General features: G+C 48.1%; 1 protein-coding gene across 4 annotated transcripts in view; it reads left to right on the top strand.

Moving 5' to 3' along the window:
* SLC24A1 (solute carrier family 24 member 1) overlaps window positions 1-25,052 on the top strand; it is a 54,146-nt gene that overhangs the window by 19,425 nt on the left and 9,669 nt on the right. For 2 of the 4 annotated variants that reach the window (XM_059890231.1, XM_059890232.1), the window contains 5 exons: window positions 3,561-5,562; window positions 16,317-16,370; window positions 18,000-18,108; window positions 21,921-22,004; window positions 23,032-23,123. In XM_059890231.1, coding sequence (XP_059746214.1) covers window positions 3,691-5,562; window positions 16,317-16,370; window positions 18,000-18,108; window positions 21,921-22,004; window positions 23,032-23,123 — 2,211 coding nt within the window. In that variant the 5' untranslated portion in view covers window positions 3,561-3,690. 4 annotated transcript variants of the gene reach the window in all.

Raw genomic sequence — 25,052 nt, forward strand, 5'->3', positions numbered from 1 at the left:
AATTAGCACATTAACCTATCAACAGAATCTTTGCCTGATCCGAAGAATTGATGCTTTTGAACTGTGGTGTTGGAGAAGATGCTGGAAAGTCTCTTGGACTGCAAGGAAATCAAACCAGTCAATCCTAAAGGAAATCAGTCCTGAATATTCACTGGAAGGGCTGATGCTGAAGCTGAAGCTCCAATACTTTGGCCATTTGATGTGAAGAGCCAACTCACTGGAAAAGACCCTGATGCTGGGAAGGATTGAAAGCAGGAGGAGAAGGGGATGACAGAGGATGAGATGGTTGGATGGCATCACCAACTTGATGAACATGAGTTTCAGCATGCTCTGGGAGTTGGTGATGGACAGGGAAGCCTGGCTTGGTGCAGTCCATGGGGTTGCAAAGAGTTGGATATGACTGAGTGACTGAACTGACCTTATAGGCCTAGTGCCATGGGACAAACTTGGTCATAAAATGCCTCCTAAATGTTGGTCAGATTTATGACCTAGAGGAGGTGCTAAGGGCAAAAAATAACACTTGCCATATCAGTAAACAAAGTATGTTATAGCCATCGAGCCATCGGCCTCTGCCGCTGCCCTCACCACCATAGGTAAGGTGCATATCATAGGAATAATTTCATTAAGCCCAGATTCTTGCACTATTCCATACATAGAAAACTGGTAAACTCAACTTGAGATGTCTGTTTTTCTTTAACTGGCAGTAATCTTTTGATTTTGACTACCTGGTTTTTTTTTGTTTGTTTGTTTGTTTGTTTTGCAAAAGCTCCTGTATTATTCTGGCATTTCCCATAGCTCTTTGGAACAGTCCCTCAGAGCTATCTCAGAGGTTGTATTCTGGGCTTAAGTCCTCAGTAATGCCCCAAATAAAACCTAATTCTCCACTTAAAAATTATTTATTTATTTTTTATGGCTGTATTGGGTGTTCATTGCTGTGTGCAGGCTTTCTCTTGTTGCAGCAAGCAGAGTCTACTCTCTGGTAGACCTCGCAGGCTTCTCACTGCGGTGGCTTCTCTTGTTGAGAAGTGCAAGCTGTAGGCACATGGGCTCAGTGGTTTGTGGTGCTTAGGCTTAGTTGCCCCTTGGCATGTGGGATCTTCCAGGACCAGGGATCGAACCTATGTTCCGTGCATTGGCAGGCAGATTCTTAACCACCAGACCTCCAGGGAAGTACCAATTTTCCACCTTTAGGTTGTGCATTTTTTTTCAGTCGACAACATGTGCCAGCCTGCACTGGGGTGATGTGTCAGTGCCCTCTCCTCCAAGAATTTCCCTTAGACCTGATAAAATATTTTTATGTGTGAAATGCTTTAAAGTTTATAAAGTATTTCCTCCACATTCCCTGACTTTTAAAAATAGATTTTATTTCTTAAAGCAGTTTTAGATTCACAGCAAAATTGAGTGGGTACCCCCTTATTTTTAACTTTGATTCTCACATCCACCCTACAGATAGGTAGGACAGGTGTTATTATCTCTGTATTTACATTTAAATTACATTTAGAATCACACGGTAGCAAACAGAGCCTGGTGCTAACTGAGGTCGTCTGATCTTTTAAGCCTTAGACATTTTCGCTTGGTTCCCAGAGTGCCTTCTAAGTCTTTTCAAATCTGTCTCTCCCCTAAGCATGGGAACCGTGGATACCTGCTCATTCTCAGAGCTTAGAAATAAGTTTGAGACGTTCCCACCATTTCCCACTTGAATGCAGGGGCCCACAGAGAACCCACCTATGTCTCTGGTGGAAGGTCTACTCTCGCAGGCTCTGGTAGAGGCAGTGGGACTGAGAACTTGTACAATGCCCTGATAAGCTTCTTAGAAGCGGGTATTAGCTGGGATTGGATATCCTTCCCCTGAGACGCCCTTCACACCTGACCCTGCCTTGAATTAGGATTCCATAGGGTCAGGGGACAGGAGAATGGGGTGTTTTCTGCTGTACAGCTTCAGACCCACTCTTTGAGACCTTGATTCTGACAAGTTTCCAGAACTGAGAAGACACCCAGATGTCCAGGTTTGAAGGTAAATGATGTGATTAGGTAGGAGGGACCAGCTGGGGTGCCAGCTCATCTCTGTTACATAACATCAGAAAGAGATACTCTCCAAAGTTTCTTTAGCAGGTTCAGAGTGTTGAATATATGGCAAAGGATAGGGTGGACAGGGAGATGGTGGAAAGACAATTATAGGAATCAAGGACAAAGAAGGAAATTCATTTATTCCATAATTCTCCTTTTGCTTTTTAAGACAGCTGTATTTGCATTGCTAATTAGTGTGGTATGTCCGGAAAGACTGGTTCCTTAGAAAGCTCATCTGCACTGTTGCTCACTAGCTGTGTGATGTTGAGCAAGTCACATCTCTCTGGATCTCAGTTTCTTCATGTCTCAAATGGGGAGTTGTATTAAACAATGTAATTCATTCCACCTTTAATGACCTAAGATTCTATGTGTTATTCATTTAATTTTGAATATATTACTTCATATACAAAACTGATCATTTCTAGTTATTGTTTTGTAATAATCTGTGGACATTGATTAGAGATTTAATATTTACTTTGGGCCTTAAATATGCTTCCCTTCTGAGTCCTTATATAAAATTAACCCATATGGGGCATCGATTCTGTACAATGCTTTTCATAGACCTTATGTGTTTTTGCTATCTCAACATTCCCGTGACATAGGTATTGTTATTGCTATTTACCTTTATAGGTATTGTTATTACTATTATTATTTCTATGAAATTAAATTTAAAAAGTTGTAATACACACATGATAAAAAGGTTAAACAGACTAAACAATAGAATTTACTGAAAAGTAAGTCTCCCTCTCATCCCGGATCCTTAGTTTCTCTTTTCCAGATGTCCTTTCAGAGATAATATTTGCATAATCAAAGTATATGTTAGCATGCCCATTTTACAGATGAGGTGCTGAGGTTCAGCCTGTCCAGGGTGACGCAGCTAGTAAGCAGCAGGTCTGGGAACCCAATCTTTGACTCTATTCCCCGTATTCCTCCCATGACACCACGCTGTCTGGGAAGCTTTATGACATTGACTTTTAGGCTTTGTCCCCTCTGAATGATGGTGGAATCATTTTAAGTCAGTCCAATAAAAACACATAGAGCCTCGATGTCTCTGGAACTGCTTTCCATTACTGTCTCTTTCTGTCTAAAGCTTAAAATTATATCTCCTTACTTCCTTTTTGCCTTTGATAAATTAAGATCTGTGGCCTGGGGCACCAGCTACAGATGACTGAGCTCTCAGCAACTCTGGCTGGACCTGAAAAGTGTGGGCAGACCTTTTGCAAGGATCCCAAGGAGGGCTGGGTAGACCCAGCTTAGGAACCTGGGCTGCTGGCGTGCCTACACAGCATGAGGACCTCGAGATGCTCTTTTTCCCATGAGGAAGCATTGTCTCCTGGAACAGAGGATAGTTTTTTTTTTTTCTTCCCAGCAGAAACAATTACTTTCACAACAAAGGCTCCTGTGTGAATAGTCTCTCTTCCAGATGAGGGTTTGGTGGATCCCAGCTGTCCTTTTAGGAGCAAATAACCTTGTCTTTTTTTTTTTCTTTCTAGGTTTGTGGTTACCCTCTGGCTGGACTTCATGGAGGAATCTTCTCTGATATCTAATCTGAATCCCAGAGCATCCCCCATTTTTCTGTGGACAAAATGAGAGGCCTTCTATAGCCAGGGATAACTGGCCATCATGGGGAAACTGATCAGGATGGGGGCACAGGAGAGGCGGTCACTCTGGCCAAAGCGACTTCATTGGAGTCGCCCCCTCTTCCTATTGGGAATGTTGATCATAGGTTCCACCTACCAGTACCTGACGAGCCCTCAGGGCCTCCCCACACTGTGGGCAGCAGTCTCTTCCCAACACCCTGTAAAAGTAGCCAGCCGGGACCTTTCCAACAAGGAGATGATGATGGTGAGCAGTGAGACTTCAAAATCTAGCTCTGAAATGGAGGTTGAGGCATGGGCACCGGAAGCCACAGCAGGCAGAGATGGAACACCACCTGGCATAGCCAGGAAGAACACCCCCAGTACACCTAGAGGAACAGCCAGCATCACTCCAGCAATACCCAATAACTACAGCCCAACACCAACAGGCACAGGAAAAGTTAAGGAAGACACCTCAGCCACACCCAGTGGAGTACTGAATCACTACACTCAAAGCAGACCAATGGTAAATAGTTATACCCGCTTGACAGCCAGGGGAGAAGTAAAGAGCTCCCGCCCAACTCAATCCAGGGGAAAGGAGGAGAAATACTCCCCATCCCCACTTGGTAGAATGGTAAACAGTTATGCCCCATCCACACTCATGACAATGCCAAGGAGCCATGGCATCACCCCCAGAACAACAGTGAAAGACAGAGAAATTATGGCGACCAAGAAAATGTTGGCGACCAACCCATCCAAGAGACTAGTGGAGAAAACCACCCCAACTCCTCTCAAGGGAATAACTGATAACACCCCAACCTTCCTGTTAAGTGACTTAGAAACAGACACCTTGACTTCTCCAAGAAATGTGGTAGAAAAGAAGACCCTAACTACCCCCAGAAGAGTGGACAGTAATAGCTCAACCAACCACCAGGGGTTGGTGGGGAAAAACAATCTGACAACACCCCAAGGAATGGTCCTGGAGCACACTGCGGCCGTCTCTGAGGGGCAAGTGACAATAAGCACCATGACACGCAGCAGCCCAACAGAAACCAAAGCTTCTACTGATGCTTGGAAAGTCAGGAATCCCTTGCCCAGAACCAGTGCACCGATCATCAGAATATCCTCAGCCACCTTCAGGGGGCTTTTGAAAAACCCTTCCAAAGCACCCAGCACCCCAGCAGCTCCCAGGGTTAGGGCAAATCCGACCATTCAGGTCCGCCACTGCCTGGTGGTGGAGCCAGCCCCAGTTGCACCCACTGCCCCCTCCCCTAGTTGGACAACAGCTGTGATCCCAGGGATTCCTAGTCCCTCAGGACAGCCAGACCTGTACCCCAAGGCAGAGTACCCCCGAGACCTGTTCAGTGTGGAGGAGCGGAGGCAGGGCTGGGTGGTCCTGCACATCTTTGGCATGATGTATGTGTTTGTAGCCTTGGCCATCGTTTGTGACGAGTACTTTGTCCCTGCCCTGGGCGTCATCACAGACAAGCTGCAGATCTCTGAGGATGTGGCAGGCGCTACATTCATGGCTGCTGGAGGCTCTGCCCCCGAGCTCTTCACCTCCCTCATCGGCGTCTTCATCTCCCATAGCAACGTGGGCATTGGCACCATAGTGGGCTCTGCGGTGTTCAACATCCTCTTTGTCATTGGCACTTGTGCCCTCTTCTCCCGGGAGATCCTCAACCTCACCTGGTGGCCCTTGTTCCGAGACATCACCTTCTACATCTTTGACCTAATGATGCTCATCCTCTTCTTCCTGGATAGCCTCATTGCATGGTGGGAGAGCGTGCTCCTGCTGCTGGCTTATGCCTTCTATGTGTTCACCATGAAGTGGAACCAACAGCTCGAGCTCTGGGTGAAAGAGCAGCTCAACAAGAGGCCAGTGGCCAAGGTCATGGCCCTAGGGGACCTCAGCAAGGTAAGAGCAGGTTGGTTCAGGCTTGTTTAGCTCCTTTTGGGCAAAAGAACAGGGTCGGGGGGAAGACAGGGACTGAAGAATGAACAAAGCTGGATCAGACCTCAAGAGATGAGTGAGTGTTCTGGTTCCCTTGCAATTCATTCAATATTTATAGAGTCCTATTCTCTGCCAGTTGCCATGCTGGGCCTTTTGCAAGAATGACCTTGGGTCAACACCTAGTCATCCCATAAAATGGTTATTATTATGATCCCCCATTGGCAGGGGAAGAAACTGAGGCCTAATGAAGTTATAGCACTTGTTCAGTGTCACAGAGAAAATAGGTGGTGGAGCCAGGATGAACCCAGGTTGGTTGGATTGGGTCTTCAGAAATGACATTTGAGCTGGGCTTTGGGGAATGTCCAGGGAGATATCAGGCAGGGAAAAATGATAATCTTTTCCATGTGCGTGGTGTTTAGGGTTTATCTAGCACCCTTACTTTCAATTAATCTTGTTTGTTCACATTCCAGACCTGGGTGGGGCGGGGCTGGTAGCTTGGTTAGGATCTGAGAAGGAGGAGGTTATTTGAGCTTTGTTTGGTTTTTAAAATATTGGAGGTGGGAGCTCCTCTCATCCACTGACAGGCCAGCCTTGAGTGTAGAGCTCTGTTTCAGTGCTGACTGGAGATCAGATATTGAGAGCTCCAACTCTGGGGCTTTCTTCTGACTCCACAGTTCTGTTCCAAGAATTTCTCTGCCTCCGTGAGGGACCTTCTTGCTAAATTCATTGCTTGAGTCAATAATCTGGACAGTGCGATTTAACTGGGGAAGTGATCTCTAAACATCCATCCCAAAGTTTTTTGTTCCTTGAGACTCAAAAGTGAGAGGACCCTAGGGAACACAGACCTCATTTCTCTCATGCTCCTAAAGGTGAGTTTGGGCAAAGGTTGGCTCATAGCCTGCCTGTTTCAGATCTCAGAGAAGCCAGTATTGTGAGCAGAATTTTGCGTGCAAAGAGTAGAAGGACTTAGCTGCTTAATCCAGCACAATTTTGATGAGTGGGCAGGATGGAGACCAAACTCAGCAATACATCTCAGAGCTACGTGGTACAAAAGAAATGAAATGTAATTCCTTTAGGACTTCTGAGATAACATGCAGTGTTCAGAGCATGGAACTGAGTTGGGAAATGTGGGTTCTAATCCAAGGCCTCTAACTATGTGACCTTGGACAGACCCCTTCCCGTCTCTGGGGGAAATGACAGAGTCCAACTAATCATGAAAATGTTCTGTTTAGCTCTAACATTCATTGTTAATGTCCTGTGTCTAAGTGAGTTCAGTTCTGGCAGGCCCAACACAGCGGTTATCTGTCTGATCAACTGACCTTCAATTAGCGTATTTGTGTGGTGGCCCCAAAAGGAGAAATATCCTGCCCAAGGTTGGATAGCTGGAAAGTTTCCAAACTGGAATGGGAACGTGGTATCCTAACTTCCCATTCAGTGCTATCTTCCCAGATGACTGCTGTAAGAAGCCAGAGGCTTCAAAAAGAAAGGGAGACTCAGAGCATTACCTCGTTTAAACAAACAGGGGCCTCTCTCCTAACAAAGCTGTCAGGGCAGGCTTTGCTGAAGGTGGCTGTGAAACCTGATACTCTTTTCTGGGAAAGCATCTGTGGTTTGGTGTATGTTAGACCAGCAGTTTTCAAAATGCCTCTGACTTTCCTCCCAGTCCTTCACAGTAATTCTGTTTTCATTTAAACTCTGCAAATTCTCAATTTTCCATTTTATCAGAACTAGAGAAAGCTTGCCAAGCAAGTAAAGTATACTTGTGATTTCAAAAGAGAATTTGTAACTTACTTAAAAGACTGTTCAAGGTCTTTAGTAGCAGCTCTTTGCCAAGCAGTGAGAGCAGTGCTAATTACAACTGTTCTTATCTATTTATTAAAACGGATCCAGTATGAATTTTAATTAACAGCATTATTTTTAAAAAAACAGGTTGAAATACTGGCTGTCCTTGACAGTAAATTTGTATTTATTTAAAATTGAAAACCTATACTCAGGACTTTCTGGCACGAACAGCTGCCTTCTAAAAATTAGTTCAAATAACTAAAAAGCTATAACTATTTAGAAATGGTTTTTGAAAACATGTGAATTTTCAGTTTCACCCCAGGTTTCTTATAGCCAGAGAGAGGGGTAACTGCCTTTGCTTATATCATTATGTATGTATTTGGCTGCCCAAGACCTGTGATCATGTTAGAGGGAGATAAATTAATCTGCCCTTCACTAACAGACTGAGGCAAGCCATTCTGTTTGAATTCTTCAAGGATTCTCTGAAAATCCAATCTTTGATCTGTGTTTTTCTTTTCTGTTCTTTTTTGGCCATGCCGAGCAACATTAGGATCTCAGTTCCCCAACCAGGGTCTGAACCTGAGTCATGGCAGTGAAAGCCCAGAATCCTAACCACTAGGCTACCAGAGAACTCCTGTCTTGCAGGGTTTTACTGAAAAGTTGTTGAGATGATGTACGTATGTCACAGGCCCTCCACCAGTGTGGATTCCTTTCCCTACTCCCTTTTCTGTGTTGGTACTCATTTTTGTGATTTATGCGAGTGTGTACTCACCCCTGCAAATTGCCTTACTTTACCTACGAAACTTTAACTCATAAAATGAGCATGCCTTGTATGTCACTCACACAGACCTATCAGTTCACACCTCTTCCCTGACTAATGGGTCCCTTTGAGCATCACTTGGAGAAGGCAGGGAAACTAGGCTTAACAAGTCAGCCACGCCCCAAAGGTAAGGAAGTCAGAAATAGGGAAAGGGCAGACAGAGTGGTCAGGAGTCAAGGAGGAGGAGGGTTGGGGAGAAGTCAGAGCCACAACTGCTCAGGAAGTTTAAGCAGGGGAAAGAGAAGTAGAGGGCAGTGGGAGCCAGCTGCCAGGAACAGGAAAGACACTTGGGCCTCTCCCTTCCTCTCTTGGCAGCCAGGGGTGAGGTGTGGCCATGGGATTAGGCTCATCATTGCTATTAAATAGGGGAAATAATCTTTGTATCTCCCTAAGGGCTAAGCTCAATGCCTCATCCCTAGCAGAAGCTCTGCAAGTATTTGGTTGTTTCCTCACGGAAACAGCCTGTTCCTCTAACAGGTCAGGGTCTCCGGTTTACAGAGAAAAGGGAGTAGGGAAAGGCATCCACACTTGTGGAGGGCCTGTGACATACGTACATCACCTCAACAACTTTTCAGTAGAACCCTGCAACACGGGAGTTCTCTGGTGGCCTAGTGGATAGGATTCTGGGCTTTCACTGCCATGGCCCAGGTTCAGACTCTGGTTGGGGAACTGAGATCCTGCATGTTGCTTGGCATGGCCAAAAAAGAAAAGAAAAAAAACCTCTGCGAGAATAGATTGTGATTGCCATTTTGCAGCTCAGAGGCTTGGAGAAGATAAGTAACTCAGCCAGAGTTGCATAACTAGCTGGTGGTCCTTGTCACCAGTTCATGAGCCCATTATTTGGGTTTTAACCCAGTCTCCTCTGATGACTTTCCCTGTTACCCTGGGCAAGTCAGTGCAACTTCATAAACCTATATTACTGAGCACTTAAATGAAAAGCAGTAAAAGGGACTGGCATAGACCAAAGTGACTATAAAGGGGACATTGTGCAAAGTGCTACAAAGGCATTTTGCTTTTCTTCCAGATCTCACGCTGTTCATCTGTAAAGTGAATAGGATGAACTAGGGCAGGGTTTGGCAGACTTTTACTGAGAAGGGCCAGACAGTAAATATTTTAGGCTTTTGCAGGCCTTATAGTCTCTATCACAACTACTCAACTCTGTCCTGGTAGCCTGACAGCAGCCACAGACGATAAGTAAACAAATAGGAATGCCCTGTGGTGTTTTCCTGAGAGTTCTCCTACCTGAACAATTTGAAGATGTAATATCAGCATAGAACAATTCATTTTTTTAATAAAATATTCACCCAGCTGCTATCTGTGGAGTTTCTCAGCTAGAGGAGCTTTCACTTTTTATTCTGCTCTGATAATCTAGAATTAGAATAAAGTGGGTTTTTTTGTGTGTGTGTGTGAATGATTCTAGTCAGAGTTCACACTTGAAAATATTTCCAGGAAAAAAAAAAATGATGTAGTATCAAACACAGACACATAGTAACTAGAGTCTTTCTTTTAACACTGGCTGCAAAAAAAAAAAAAAATCAAAGCTAAGAATATTTCAGACAACATTGTCTTGGTTTGAGAGTGCCTTTTATGAACCCGGTAAAGAAATGGTAAATGTTTGTATAGTTATCAACACAGTCTAACTTAGCTTGCTCTGAAACTTTTGTACCTGGGTTTGAAGCTATCAGTGTTATTTGTTCTGGTCCCAAATGATAAATATCTGACCTTCCTTGACCATGCATAGTTGCAGAAAGCTGGAGTTGAGGCTCTAACCTGGCTAAAATGCCTTATTGTACTTGAAGGATGTTGGGCTCTTCTTTGTAGAGAGAGCTGCAGGCTTAGGTAGAAAGAACGGGCTGTCTGCATGAGATGCTGGTTGGCGAGACAGCCCTTTGCCACAGAGCACCAGTGGTGAAAAGATCTGCAAGGTGGGGAATGAGACAGCTCCTTTGGAACCCGTAGCCACATTCTGCCCCGAGCATAACCCCCAGGAAGAAGTCTGTCAGTCTTTCTTCAGTGTGCTACAGGCTATTTTCTTCCTGGCAGGAAGAAACCAACAGGAGCCCCAAGCAGACAAACCTGGTGTCTCTTTAGGAACCAGTCTTCCCTTTCTTGTCAGGTTTGGCATTTATTCTGGTGCCTGCGCTGCCAGCCAGCCAGCTGTCTGCTGTGAACAAGCAGCAGCCACCAGCGCCCTTCCTGCCCTTGTGGGCCTGCCTTTGCTAGCTTGCAGGTAGTTCACTGTGCCCCCGAAGCGCTCACCCTAGGTAGTCTGAGGGGTTCCCTCCTCTGTTTCTCTCTCTCTCTCTCTCTCTCATTTTTTGGCTGCAGCATGCGGCTTGTGGGATCTTAGTTCCCCAACCAGGGATCAAACCCAGGCCCTTGGCAGTGAGAGCATGGAGTCCTAACCACTGGACCACCAAGAGTTCCCTAAACTCTTAAATAATAGTCGACTTCCCCCTAGTTATCAGGAAAATATGGCAAGAATCAAGTCCTCAGTGTTAAGGCTTCTTTTCCTCATAAAATTCTCTTAAGCTTTCAGCATTCATCTGCTGCTGGGTGCTGGCAGAGGACAAAATGAATCATAAGAAACAAGCAGATATTAACAGAAAAACTCAAACATCTGATCACACATTTAGAATGACTTATTTTTTTCTATAGATGTGTGTCTACTCATACAACAGGGTAATCTTTTTTTCCCTAGCGTATGTGATGGGATTAAATATGAATTTAGGTAATCATGGTGTTCTACAAAAAACAGCATGACTTCTAGATGCTTTGCCACCTGAATAAACTGGAAATATAAAACTGACAGAAAATACTTTAATGTGGGGGAGTGGGCATATGGATGATAGACAAGTAAAATAAGTTAACATATTTCCGAGTATGAAAAGTGCTGTGAAGACAATAAGCAGTGCATGTGATGGAGAGTGAAGGTAGTGGGCCCCCGTCAGCCAGGGAGAGCAAGGGAGGCCTCCTGGAGGAGAAGTCCAAGTAGACATGAGCAGAATGAGGATTCTTCTGGATTTCTTCCCCATGCTCCATAGGGGAAGACGAGGGAACATTTGCAAAGACTCAGAGCAGGGACAGACGTTGATGCATTAGAGGAAAGAATTAGAGGTCAGGATTCTTGCCTGGGGATTCCCATGGAAGGAGGAGCCTGCAGGCCACAGTCCATTGAGTTGCAAAGAGCTGGGATACAGTTTAGCAACTAGATAGCAACAACAGATACTTAGTGAGTAAGGGGAGAGTTGCTTCATCAGGGCCCTGTGGTTCACATATGGAGTTTGGGTTTTATCTGAAGTTCAGTGGGAAATGATGTAATGAGGAATCGTAGTTAAAAGGTCACTACCTAACTGCTGTGTACAAAGTGAATGGTGGGTATGTGAGGGTGGAAGCAGGGAGTCCAGTTAGGAGGTTATTGTAGGTACCCAGCATATATTTGTGTGTGTATCTTTGAGAGGTATTTTGAAGACAGAATCACCTGGACTTGGTGGTACTGTGGATGTGGAGGGCCAGTGAGAGGGAGGCAAGGAGTTTGGCTTGAGCAGCCGGGTGGATGGTGGCGCCATCTGGTGAGAAAAGGACGAGTATGGGAAGAGCGGGTTCCGGGGAGACAAGTTCCCACCCTGGAATGAGTTTGAGGGTTTATGTCACCTCCGAGTGGATGCCTCTGAGAGGCAGTTGCACAAATGGACTTAAAGCTTATGAACAAGGTCAGGGCTGGAAGTAGAAATTTGTCAATTACCAACAAATGTATGGTTATTAAAATCAAGGACCAGCTGATGCTACTCTGAAAGAGAGGGAGAGGGGGAGAGAGAGTTTAGGATTAAGCCCTAAAGAACTCCAATGTTTGTTTATTTGGCAAACATTTATGAACTCTCTTTGTCAGAGACCTGTGTAGGAACTGGGGATACAGTCAGAAATAAGGCACAGTCCCAGCCCACAAGCGGCTCAGCCTGTCAGAGGAACAGGAGTTGATCCAGGTTTTGTGGGGTCTGACACTCTTTAAGAAAAGGAATATAAAACCATTGCTACAAAATTAAACATGAGGCCTTGGAACGGTTTGTGTAGGGGGCAGAGGGACCCTGAGGTTTAAGGTTTATCAGTTCTGTGGTAAATTCCCCTTAGTGGGGAAGACAGAAAAGTAAGACTAAACTTTACTGTATCTTGTGTAATGATATAGTTAAGTGCTGAGGGATTTAGCACTGCTGAGAGTGGACATCTCAACAGAAAGTCAAGGAAGGCTTCGTAGGTGAGGTGATGCTTAGCTGAATCTTGAAGGACAAGCAGGGGTTGGCTGACGGAAGAAGGGATAGGAGTCTCTTGCTGCTGCTGCTATTAAGTCGCTTCAGTCGTGGCCGACTCTGTGCGACCCCATAGATGGCAGCCCACCAGGCTCCTCCGTCCATGGGATTTGCCAGGCAAGGGTACTGGAGTGGGGTGCCTTCTCCGATAGGCATCTCCTAGGCGTGTGTAAAGGCCAGTGCAGCTTCACCCTCTCTCCTTCCCCTGGCCTTTATGCATGTCAAGGCATGTTTTTAAACAGTTAAAAAAAAAAAAGCAGGTGAAACTAATTTTAATAATGCACTTCTAGCTACTGAGTTCTTAAAGTGAGGCTAGTCTGAATTGAGATTTGCTATAAGTATGAAAGGGTTTCAGAGGGTTACTTTGAAAAAAAGGGGCTTCCCAGTTGGTTCAGTGGTAAAGAATCTGCCTGCCAGTGCAGGAGATGTGGGTTCAGTCTCTGGGTTGGGATGATCCCCTGGAGGAGGAAATGGCAACCCACTCCAGTAATTCTTGCCTGGGAAATCCCCTGGGCAGAGGAGCCTGGCAGGCTGTAGTCCATGTAGTCTCAAAGAGTTGGACATGATTGAGCAACTGAGCACGCATGTATGAGAAAAAAGGTAAAATTTTTTGTTAACATTTAAAAATTAATTACAAGTTGAACTATAATTTTGATATATTGAGTTAAAGTACATTATTAAAATTAATTTCACCTGTTTATTTTACTGTTTAAAAATGTGACCACTAAAAAAATTAAAATTACAAATGTGGCTTGCATTCTGTTGCTATCAGCAAGGACTGGACTGTAGGTAAGCAGGAGGCTAGAATATGCTTAGCTAAGGAGAGTCCCCCCTGAGGACACTGAGCCCCCAAGGTGCAGGGAAGGGACATGATGTCCTTCTCTCAGAAAATCACTCTGGCTGAGGGGTGAACAATGAACCAGAAGAACAGACCAGGAGTCAGGAGGCTGTTATGGGATTGTAGGCAGGAATGAGGCCACATTGGAGGACTTTGAGGAGCTACGCCTGACAGTTGTACACGAGTTGTGAGGGGAGGAATTTGGGTAGACTTTCAGGTTTCCAGCCTAGAAAAATGAGTGGATCAGGGTGCTAGACTGTATTCAGTGACGTTATGGCTCAGACCAGGGATTTAGAAAATCTTTATTGAATGAATGTCTAAAAGAATATCACATGCACAGTTTAGGAACTGTGTCTCTGATGATCTAGAAAGGGAGAGGTGTGATCACCCACTGTGTCGGTGGGAGATAGGAACTGGAGGTCAGGAGGACAGGCCCCCTGAGGGGTTGCCCTGTTCACCACTGGTCAGTGAGCGGCTGCAAGGGACCCTGTCGCTCATCCTCATCAAGATGCCTCACAGGTGTTGGGGGCTTGGCTGGTATGAGAGAAGTCTTTAGTTTCCTCAGCCTCTTGGTTAATTTTCATGAGGAGATGGTGGGGTGGGGGGCGCTGAAGAAAGAGGGGGATGATTGGTGTGTTGTGAGAGTTTCATGGGGGAATGTGTGTGTAATAAGGGGATACTCTGAAAGCACCTCATTGCCGGTACCAGTACCCACATATGGACCCATCTGTCACACTGAAATGTAGGCAGACGTTTACATCCATTTACCTGAAATGTCAATAGTTTGAAACAGAGCCACTAGGAAATATAAATTTGACTTCATGTGAGTTAGTAAAAGTAACAACAAAAACAAACCTCTGAAAAGAGATTAGGAGATGGGGAATTCTGCAACTATTGTTGTGAGTGTGGGCAAGTCACAGACCCCTTCTGCATCTCCGTCTTGTTATCTGCCAAGATAGCAACAATACTAGTCTTGTCTGTTTCATAGAGTTAGTATCAAGTGAGAAAATGCATGTGAAGGGCTTCAGAAAGTTAGAAGTGCCTACTGAGGGTAGAAGACGTTGATATGTACAATGAAGAGGAAACCATAGAGAAGTACTTTGATTTAAATAAGTCTGAATGGAAGAGAAATCACGAAGCATGTGCTTCATGGGGCAAAAGTCAGTCTCTCCTTTGCTTTTGTGAACAGAACCACTCATCCCAAAGGGTAGCTTGGCTGCTCATATTTCTCCGAACTCACTGGTGAGAATCGGACATAATAAATAGTGAGGTGGCTGGGTTGTGGGGTTTGGTGCTGTAACCTCCTGTATCCCAGTGAAAGAGCGGATTTGTCCAAAAAATGCACAGTGCCCCCTTCATAGTCATACTGGTTGTTTCTGTTTTGTTTCATTCCTTGTATGTTCATTCATCCATTCGACAGTGTGTGTCCAAGCAGTCACACCTCTACCCCCTTCAAAGATGACCTAGATTTCACCTACTTTTCAGAGGCCTCCATGTCCATCCTAGCACAGTACCTTTATCTGTGTCTCTCATTTCTTCAGGCACATTCTGCCTTGTCATGTGGTGATGTTATCGTTGGTCTTGATTCTTTTCTGTAGAAAAGAATCCATGCCCTGGACACCTTTGTATCCCCACAACACTAGCACAGTTCCAGGTAGACAGCAGGTGCTCAGAAAATAAGAACTGAATGAATGAGCAAATTGGGTGGATGAATGTTGGGTAGCCCCTAATTGAGCAGCATTTTCTACATTTTCTGATCAGGCAGAGATGGGAGTGTAGTAAGTCCAGTTCTGCTTCTTGCCATGGAGGTTGATGGGATGGTGGAGGCAATGCTAAGGTAAAGACGATTACCGGAGGAGGCCATTGCTGACTGTTCACTCATTCAGCCAGTATTCACTGCTGCTAAGTCGCTTCAGTGGTGTCCGACTCTGTGCAACCCCATAGACGGCAGCCCACCAGGCTCCCCTGTCCCTGGGATTCTCCAGGCAAGAACACTGGAGTGGGCTGCCATTTCCTTTTCAAATGCATGAAAGTGAAAAGTAAAGTGAAGTTGCTCAGTCGTGTCCAACTCTTCGCGACCCCATGGACTGCAGCCTACCAGGCTCCTCCGTCCATGGGATTTTCCAGGCAAGAGTACTGGAGTGGGGTGCCATTGCCTTCTCCACTGAACCCTTGCTAAATGCCAGGCAGCGTTCTTATGCTTGGCATATAAGCAGGTATCATAAATGAAATAGATAGTCTATCTTTAAGGTTCTAGTGGGACAGTCAATTTATTTGTGTTTGCCAGCATACAAATGAAAGTGAAGTGTTAGTTGCTCAGTCATGCCTGACTCTTTGGGACCCCATGGACTGTAGCCTGCCAGGCTCCTCTGTCCATAGAATTCTCTAGGCAAGAATACTGGAGTGGGTTGCCATTTCCTTCTCCAGGGGATCTTCCTGATCCAGGGATTGAACCCAGGTCTCCTGCATTGCAGACAGATTGTTTACTGTCTGAGCCACCAGGGTATCCCATACAAATAGCATATAAATAAATTGGGGAAAGTGCTATGAAGGAAAAGAACAGGTGTCCATAAAAGAGAATTAGATGCACACCTTAGCTTCCCAGAGGAAGGTGACATACAAATGCAGACCTGAACCATGCGGGGTGGGGGAAGAGGGTTCCAAACAGAGGAGGAGGGACCGTGTGATGCGGGTTTTGAGGTGGGTGAAGAGGGTGGTGCTGAGGGACTGAAGGACAGTGTCGCTGGGTTACTGCGCCTCAGTGAGTGGACACACTTGACTGGGACTGCTGCATGCAGACTGAAGCCAGACTGTGGAAGGCAGGCTGGGACGTGTTAGAAACATTTTCTGGGGCCGCGTTATGTCTGGGTGTGTTTCTGTGTTCCCACAAGAGGGCTCCCTGGAGAGAGAGGGAAGTAGGGAGGAGGGGGGAGGGTCTCTCTAAACATCTTGTGATTCCTGTCCCTGTTTGCAGCCGGGCGATGGGACAGTTGTGGTGGATGAGCAGCAGGATAACAAGAAGCTGAAGGTGGGTGTCATGTGGAGTCTGCCCAGGGGGCCACTGCAGGGTTTCAGAGGATGACCACAGACCCGGGGCACTGTGGCCCAGAAGCTGGGGATCCTGGGCTGGGCTCAAGCCTGGGAAGCTCCTGGGAACTCTGTCAGGGTGAGCAGGGAGGGAGCCAGAGGGACTGTCACCTCCAGGTGGCCTTGGAGGGGCACTAGCTTGGGAGCTAAGCCCAGAATGTCACTGCTCACTGCCTGTGTGAGCATGGGCCTCAGATTCTGCATCAGTAAAATGTCTGGACTAGACAAACTCAAGTCCCACTTTGTAGCCCCAACACTCTGATTGGTCTAAAAGCAGACTTACTTGTGGCTTTGGAATGCCCTAGAACTAAGAGAAACATACAAAGGGCGGGCCAAGGGGATCTGAGGTTTCTGAAAATCTATGTCTTAGCTGCCTTTGGTCTGTGGGGCATTTGGGAAGAAGAATGAGGACCTTAGAAGAGGCTGGGTCCTGAATGAAACTTCCCCCATCCTACGAAAATTCCTAGGACTGTTGTGAAGTATTGTGTGACCACAGCCACTAGATGGCAGAAGAGTTCAGATCCAGAGGGTTGGCTGGGAAAGGAAGACGACTGAGCAAGTCTGTCTTTGGGTGTTTCCTTGTAAATCAGACGGTGTTTCTACGTGTGTCACTAGTGTAAAAAATGAACAAAAAATCCAACTGAGTCAATGTAAAGATCGGATTGGCTTTATTCAATCATTCCTGACTTGGGCAGCATCCCATTTAGCAAATAGAAAGGAGTTCCTGGTTGCTTCAGGCAAGGTCACCTTCCTTTGGGGGATAGCAAGGGTCTATCAGTAGATCACCTCACTAGTGTGCTAACCAGCTCATTCCAGGCTAACTGGTTAAGAGTACGTTCCTGGGAGGGGCTGAAACTGCAGTTAGGTTAGGTATCTTATGTTTCAGTTTGGTGATGTGAGCAGAGCACAAGTGACTCCATTTTGGGCCTTTGGTCTCTCTTAACGCTACGAATGAGTATGTGTCACATCTGTGTGTCTGCATATACAGATGTGTGTATGTGTGTACCTGTGATGGTCTCTTGAGCACATGGATAGAAAAGAAAGGGCTGGATTCCGAAGACCTGGGTCGTTGTCTTAACTCTTTCATTGACACCCCAAAGACGGATAAGCACGCGGCCTTGTTGACTTTTCGGTTTTTTCCTGTAGGTGGATATCATAGCCTTGCTTGTCTCCGGGGGTGGGCAGTGACAGAGCACCAGGATGTTCTCTGTGGACTGTCAGGGGCTGTGCGCATGCACAGTGGGGCTGTCTGTGAGGTGTGTGGGTGAAACTGTTTCTTAGAGGGTGGACTTGCGGGGATGGACACCCTCAGGAATGTGGTGTCCTTAATATACATCGTCTGCTTCCTGTCAAGAGCTTGGGGAATGACTGGGAATGTAGAATTAACCAGTCGTAGAAGAGTTGAGGGGAGGCTGAGAAGGGAAGCACTGTAACTCTCCTGTTGAGGTGAAGGGAGAGGGGACACCAAGATAAGGCTCTGATCTTTACTTTTCATGAGGCCCCCCCGTGTGGCGCCTCCCCTGGCTTGGACGGGGGCCCACTGAGGCCTGTGCGGCTCTTTCCTGCTCAGCTTTCATCCATGCTGACCCGAGGGAGCAGCTCGGCCTCTCTGCACAACAGCACCATCCGCAGCACCATCTACCAGCTCATGCTCCACAGCCTGGACCCTCTGGGGGAAGGTAAGCAAGGCCTGCCCAGACCTGCGTGGTCTCCCTGTCCACTCCTTCCCTTCTGAGCTGGGCAGAACCGGGGCTTGTGAAGCGCAGAGGCAGTGGAGCGAGGGCGGGAGTCGGAGGATGGCAAGGGCAGCCAGTCGGGGAAGCCTCACCCAGAGGACCCTGTGGAGCTGCCCTTACTTATGCACACCCCTCCCTCCCTGTCTCTTTGTCCCTCCTGTGAAACGAAAGGGGTTATCTGCAGTGAGTGGGGCCCTGAGGGTCGCGTGCCCTGCGCTGGTTTTTGTGGGGGCTGCCCTCAGTGACTTTCTGCAAAGCCCACTCCCATGAGTCAGCCCCGATGTCCCACAGAGTCTCCAGCCGGATAGTGTGGCCAAGGTTGCTTCTGGGGGCACCTCCTGTGGGGCCCCATGGCTGGAAGTTCTGGCTGGTACCTTCCTTTGCTCTGTATTCAGCTCTGGAGTCCCAGGAACCTGGCTGACCCCTCCCCCAGCCAGGAATCCCAAAGGACACCTCGAGAGCCAGCAGGACCACTTCTGGGAGTCTGAGGGTCCAAAGTGCAGTGGAGGCTAAAGTCCAACTTGACAAATGATAGAAACAGCTGAGAGTCTCACCATCCTCCTTCCACATCTTGCCTATTGCCCCGCTTCCTCAGAGCGCCGTCTCGGACAGGCTTTGCAGGCCCCGAGGGGCGCTCTCAGGTACACTCCTATTCTCTTGGGTCGCCTCTGTCTCTGGGATGCTGGTGCAGAACTGGAGCCAGGCAGGAGGCCCATCAGAGAAAGCTGACTTTGGGGCAGAAGCCAAGGAGTTGGAGTGCAGTTGGGCAGGAGGCTGAGGCCTGAGCTGAATGTGACACCAGAGACTGACCCGTGAGGCCCAGGGACAGATTTTAGGGGCTTCAGAATTTCTCAGACCCTGAAGCGTCTTCTTCACATAATATACTGGGTGTTTAAGACAAGCATATTGTACTGTGAAAAGTAGAGTCAAAGATAAGGTGATCAAACTTTATGTACAAAATCTTGAAGGTGAGTCTCCACAGACATTGGGAGAGGCCACCCCCATGTCAGCTCCAAAAAAACAGCACCCCTGGGGTTTCAGGGTGCAGTCTGCAGCATCGGCAGCCTGTGGGTGGTCAGTGCTGGGCGTGTATCTGGCCAGGGCACCGTGAAGGAAGCTGTATCCCTGGGTTAGGCCTGGCTCTCCTTGTGGAACTGCCGTCTCTAGTAAAGTCCTAAAGATAAAGACCTTTTCCTGAATGGGCCTCCAGGGCCCCCTGCCTGATCCTCTTCCATGACCAGTAGCTGCCCGCTGGCCTACTTGTCCTAACAGGATTATGTGAAGTCCAGGCCGTGTCCAGGCCAGGCCGAGGTCAGAGGAGATTGATACTAAGGAGATGATCCGGCCATGCTGAGAGCTGAGGAGCCACGTGAGGAAACAAGCGCTGGGGGAGCCAGTGACCGTCATCCCCAGGAAGACAAGCACGTCTTGTGTGGGCGTGTGGCAGGCGTGCAGTGGCCCTCCCGGGGGAGGCTTGCTGATGTTGCTGGCGTGCAGTCCTGCTCAGAGAAGCCAGCCCTTATCCTGCACCCCGAGATTCCACCCAGGAAGGGCTGGGATGAAGACCTTTGTTCCCAGCACTTTCCAGACACATGTTTGTGTTTCCGTATGCTATATTCAGATGACTGTCCAGATGTTTCTACCCTTTCCAAGTATTCCAGCTCTTTCCACAGAGCTGATCCGTGGTCTGAACTCTTACCCTGGGCAGGGGCTCTACCTCTCTAGTACCTCATGCTTCTTCTGGTGATTTCACATGGATGTGTGCGTATGTATATGAAAGAGATGAAGAAACAGAGAAAGGCCCTGAAGCTGACCTGCGTTCCTTAGGGCATGGGAAATGAGAGGTTAGGGCGTGTAATGAAGAAGAAGAATAAAGAGGGAAACTTGATTTTCTTGCCAGCCCCTCCAGGCAACAGTCTACAGGTATTCTTGGCACCAGGACTGGGGCCAGGGGAGCCCTTGGAAAAGTTATGTGTTGTTCAGCAGAAGACTGCAGTGCTTGATCAGTGTCCGTGGGGCACTGGAGCTGTCTGCATGAGGGAGGCAGTGGAGTACTCACTTTCTGACATCTCAGTTCTGATGGGACCTGCTGAGCAGGCCCACCAGGACAGGATGCTTCAAGGGATCACACGTGCCAGAGTGATGGCTGTGTGGGGTGGAGCCAGTTGCCAGAGGCAGCTGCAGCTGAACCACCCTGATTGTTCAGGAGACAGGTTGAGAGAAGGAAACTCTGGACCTGTTTCTGCTTCTGGACCCATTCTGGACCCAGGCAGAGTTTGATTCCCAAATCTTCACAGTGTGCCGGTGTTCTGGACTAGAGGATCTTTGGGGTCCATTCTAACTCAGACCCTCTGGAATGCTGGGCCTCAAAGGTGCAGAATTGCTTCCTGGGTGGAACAGCTGCTCTCAGCGAGTGTTGTCAGCTCATCATGGTTGTCATAGCTAACACTTACGTAGTATCTTGTAGCTGCCAGGCGCTGATTTAAGCATGTTCGTATATAAATTCATGGATTCCTTCAACAACTCTGTTAAGATTTTATAGGTGAGGAATCTGAGGTACAGAGGATCACCCTGCTGGATCCACAGCTAGCACTTGGCAGAACTAGGATTCAAACCCAGGCATCTGGCTCCAAAATCGAAGCTAACATAGCAATATTTAATGCAGCAGTTAAAGTACTTTTGTTTATTTTGTCCCTTAGACCCCCATATCAGTGTTCCAAGTGTATCATATTGTTGCTTCTTTAGAGGGGGGACGCTGAGGTGTAGCGAGGGTGCACAGGCTTCCCCAGGCCACCCGGCACTCACGGGCGGAGCCAGCCTGGACCCCAGATAGACCCACGGCTTTGTTCTGCCGCCCGTGCCCTCGTCCTCACCCCACGGCCTGCACAGCTGTGAGGAGGGCCCTCCTGAGCCCCTGCAGCTCAGTCTTGTGCCTCTCAGCTGAAACTATAGCACTTTGCATGTTGCCTGGAACATAGTCATATCGAAAGAGAGCTGCCGTCCCCATTTTTCTTTTCTGGCAATCAGGACAGTGCTATTCTGTGCATGATGCTCTGAGGACCACCAGCAGAGCAGGAGGCGTGCACAGGGGTCTGGAAGGAGGCTCTGCTTGGGTTCCAGGTGTCTGAGGTCGAAAGGAGTGTGACAGGAGCTTGATGATCCGTCATTTCCCTTTCCCACTGGAGAGGGGAGGCTTATGAACATGGCCACCAGTAGTGCCTCTGGAGCCAGAGCAAAGCTTCTAGTAAATTCATAGACGGTAAACTGCAGACCTTACAGTCTAGTCCAAGGGTTGCAGGAACACCTCCCTAACACCTCCCTGTCATTATTTCCCCATTCCCTGCCCATTTCAGACATCACCAGTGAATCATGGTGCTCTGCAGCCAAGCTTGGAGCAGAATTCTCAATTCAGCACTCAGGCAGCCATCACTTGAGTTCATAAAGGACATAAATACTATTTGTTGCCCCCAAGTCTAACCATGTCATTTTATCAGAAAGGAAATAGGCCTAGAGTGGAAAGTGACTAGCTGAAGGTCATAGCTAGTTAGTGACAGTGTAGGGAATTTAAGGCAGAAGTTTGGGAATTGGGCACTGTGAATAGGCCGAGGAGGACCAGAGTCTGCATGTTGCAACTTCCAGGCCAGACTCTTTCCACCCACTTCAGCTGCTCTGGCTGTCAGCTGACCAGGCTAGCTGAAGGGTGTAGCAGGGACCCTGCAGTCCTGGATGAGACGTGTTTCTTTTCTCATTCACAGCCCGGCCCTCCAAGGACAAGGAGGAGGAGACCTTGATTCCGGAGGCAAAAGCCACGCCTCAGGCCAAAGCAGAGAGCAAACCAGGTGAGACCAGCTGGTTTTCTCCTGCCACCTTCCTGCCTCCTGTCACCCAGGGTCTGGGCGTGCCTTCCGCCCCCTCTGGGCCAGTCAGCTGGAGTGATGAGCTAGCGCTGCCCTGTGCCCACTGTCGTCCGGCCTACTCCTTCCACTGCGCTCCCTTCCTGACGTGGCTGCAGGCCCAAGGGCCTGTACAGCTCCCTCTGTACTCTCCTCACATAGGGTAGGCAAGGCCTGGAGAGGGGGTTGAACTTCTTTGCTAAATCTTGTCCCAGATGAGAGTCTGCTGGACTCTGTTTATTCTTCCTGTTGCTTCTACACAAGGACTCTGCTTCTAGGGAATTGGTCTGAGACCAGCAACCCTAGTAATGGAGGGCCATCAGGGGTCTGCTGACACAGAAGTCCAGCATCCATGTGGCAGCCGGGACAAGGGACTGAGACAGCTCTGCACAGCACCCCAGGCCTGCCTCATCCACCCAGCAGGCAGGTACAGCAGCATTGTTCCCACTCTGTAGACAAGGAAACTGAAGCTCAGAGAGATCAAGTGGCTTGCCCAGAGCCAGGTAGCCAAGAAGTGAGAGGGCGTGTTCCAAACCCAGATCTCCAGACTTTGCGATTCTCTTTCCCGCCATCCTATTCCAAGGCTCCCTGGCTGCTGCCTTGGAAAGCATCGGGCTCCTCTCCACGCAGCTGGTTAGGGGGAAGGGCCAGGCACTGAGGGCTGGGGCTTTGCCCTCTCTCCCAAGCTGTTCATAGTATCCTGGGCCACAGTGCCAGGATGTGAATGCCTGGAAATCCGGGAGAGTGAGGAGAGCTGCTGCCAGCTGTCCTCACGTGCAGATATCTCTGTGGACAGGACGGGAACAACTCACGTCACATCATTTTCCTTCTCCGGTTGATGGGGAGTGCCCCAAACAGACCTTCTGAGACCCTGAAGTGGACAACTCCAATAGCCCTGTAGCCAACCATCTCTGCCAACTGCCCTCAGCACCCAGCACACTCTTCTGACCTATCCCATGTTTATCCTTTAAAGAGGAGGAGCCGGCCAAGCTCCCTGAGGTCACGGTCACACCAGCCCCTGCTCCAGACGTCAAGGGAGATCAGGAGGAGGATCCTGGCAGTCAGGTAGGCACAAGCCTCTTCCCAGGTGGCGGAATTTGAGAGGCCCAGGCAAGCACTTGCCACCCAAAAGTCAGTCCTTCCTTGAAGGTCAGAAATGGCTGTTAGAGGTTCCTTCCTTTGGGGTAAGCATTGCCCTTTCTTTGAAGATCGAATACCTTATGCGGCCAGTTAATTCACTGTAATACCTTAGTATGAGTGAGATAATATGTATGAGAATATGTTGCCAGCTGTCGCATGCTGTAAAAACGTGAGAATAACTGTTGGGGTGGGGGGGGTTTCTGTTGGCCGTTAGGGTACAGTGAAACCAGGCATCGTGAAGCACAGTGGAAGGATTGCTGGGCAAAGGCCTTGGGACCTTCCAAGGTGCCTCGGCCTGGCTCGCAGGCTTCCTGAGTTCTGACACTGCTGCCTTTACAGTCTCACAGCCTCTCTTCCACCTTGCTGCAACCAAACTGAACTTCTTGTCTCCATGCTTTTTACCTCCAGGCCTTGGTTCACATGGCCTTCTCCCTCCAGAATGCCCCTTTCCCCTACATCTTCATATATCCTAATCTCACCCATTCCTCCAAGCTAGTGTAAATGCCTCTTTTGCCACAAAGCTTCCTTGACCCCGCAGTGTGAATGCCCATGGTGCTCTCTTCCTCTCTTAGGGCCCTTAGCACTGCCTTCCCTGTACTCTGTTTGTGAGTCTCTGAGTGCCCCTGCGAGGTGGTGAGCTTCCGGAGGGCAGGATCCGAGTCTGAGTGGTCTCTGTCCCCCACTGCTCCCCTCCCCTCCCGCCCCAGAAACACAGTGCTGCATGTGCTCAGTGGGGGCTCAGTGACTGACAGGAAGTGTGCGTTTAGTTTACAGATTCCAGCCCTGACATTCTCTTCTACTGGATACCCAGAAGCACTCAATTACATCTCATCCTAAGTCAGCAACTTTGGGTTCAGTGTCTAAGACATCTTCAGTGGCAGCATGAGTGTCCTGAGTAGGCCAGTTACAGCTGGCTTAAGTCAAAGGGATTGAGAGGATACAGAGGTGTCTCCCAGGACCCCAGGTCAGGAAGTGAAACTTGGTCCCACAGTGAGTTGGACCTAGGCCTGGGAAGGCGCCCGTGGCCCTGCTGGCCTCCCTGCATGTCCCGCTCTCCCTCTGTCCTCCGTGTGCAGGCTTTAGAACTCCTGGCAGCTGACTCCATTGCTTCCTTATTAGCACACGGAGACCTAAGTTACTACCCCAGTCCTCCAGTCCACAATGTGATCAACCAGTGACTGGCTCCCTGTTTCAGAAGACAGCGAATCCATTCAAACCGGGGCACAGGTCAGGGGTCAAACCTACGTCTAGTCAACTGTGGCAGGGAGAGTGGGGTGCTTTGACTGCAACGTGGGTGAAGGAGCCACCTGTCAGGGGCTTTTGGGGTTGACAGTTCTCAGAAAAGAGGGTGCTGTTAATTTAAATGACTTGTCATTTTCTCCAGATTAGCTTGGGGATGGGAGGGCAGGAATTATTCATTCTCATCTGAAAGCACAGGCCTCATGGATATTAATATTTGGCTTCTTCTTTGGGTGGTCTGAACCCTGGCTGCATGTTACAATAATTGGGGCAAACTAGGGCCCATTCTCAACCAGTGAAGTCAGGATATCTGGGGTGGGTCCTTGAGTCTTTAAATCCTCGAAGTGATTTTAATATGCAGCAGAGTTTAGAATCACTGAGCACCCCCTGGGGATTGGCAGCCTCATGAAATTTGTTATGGATGATGTACTTCATGAGCACACAGCCCGGGTCATTTACTCAAGGGATTGGATCAGCACATTGTTATAGGTTATTGGGAGCCTAATCTGAAGACCCTAAGAATCAATGGCTTTTAGAGCATGTGGAGTCAGTCCATGGTACCCAAACACATCTACAGATGCAGTTATTAGATGTACCTGGCAGCATATAAAAATA

Source organism: Bos taurus, chromosome 10, assembly GCF_002263795.3.
Source record: "Bos taurus isolate L1 Dominette 01449 registration number 42190680 breed Hereford chromosome 10, ARS-UCD2.0, whole genome shotgun sequence".
Lineage (NCBI taxonomy): Eukaryota > Metazoa > Chordata > Mammalia > Artiodactyla > Bovidae > Bos > Bos taurus.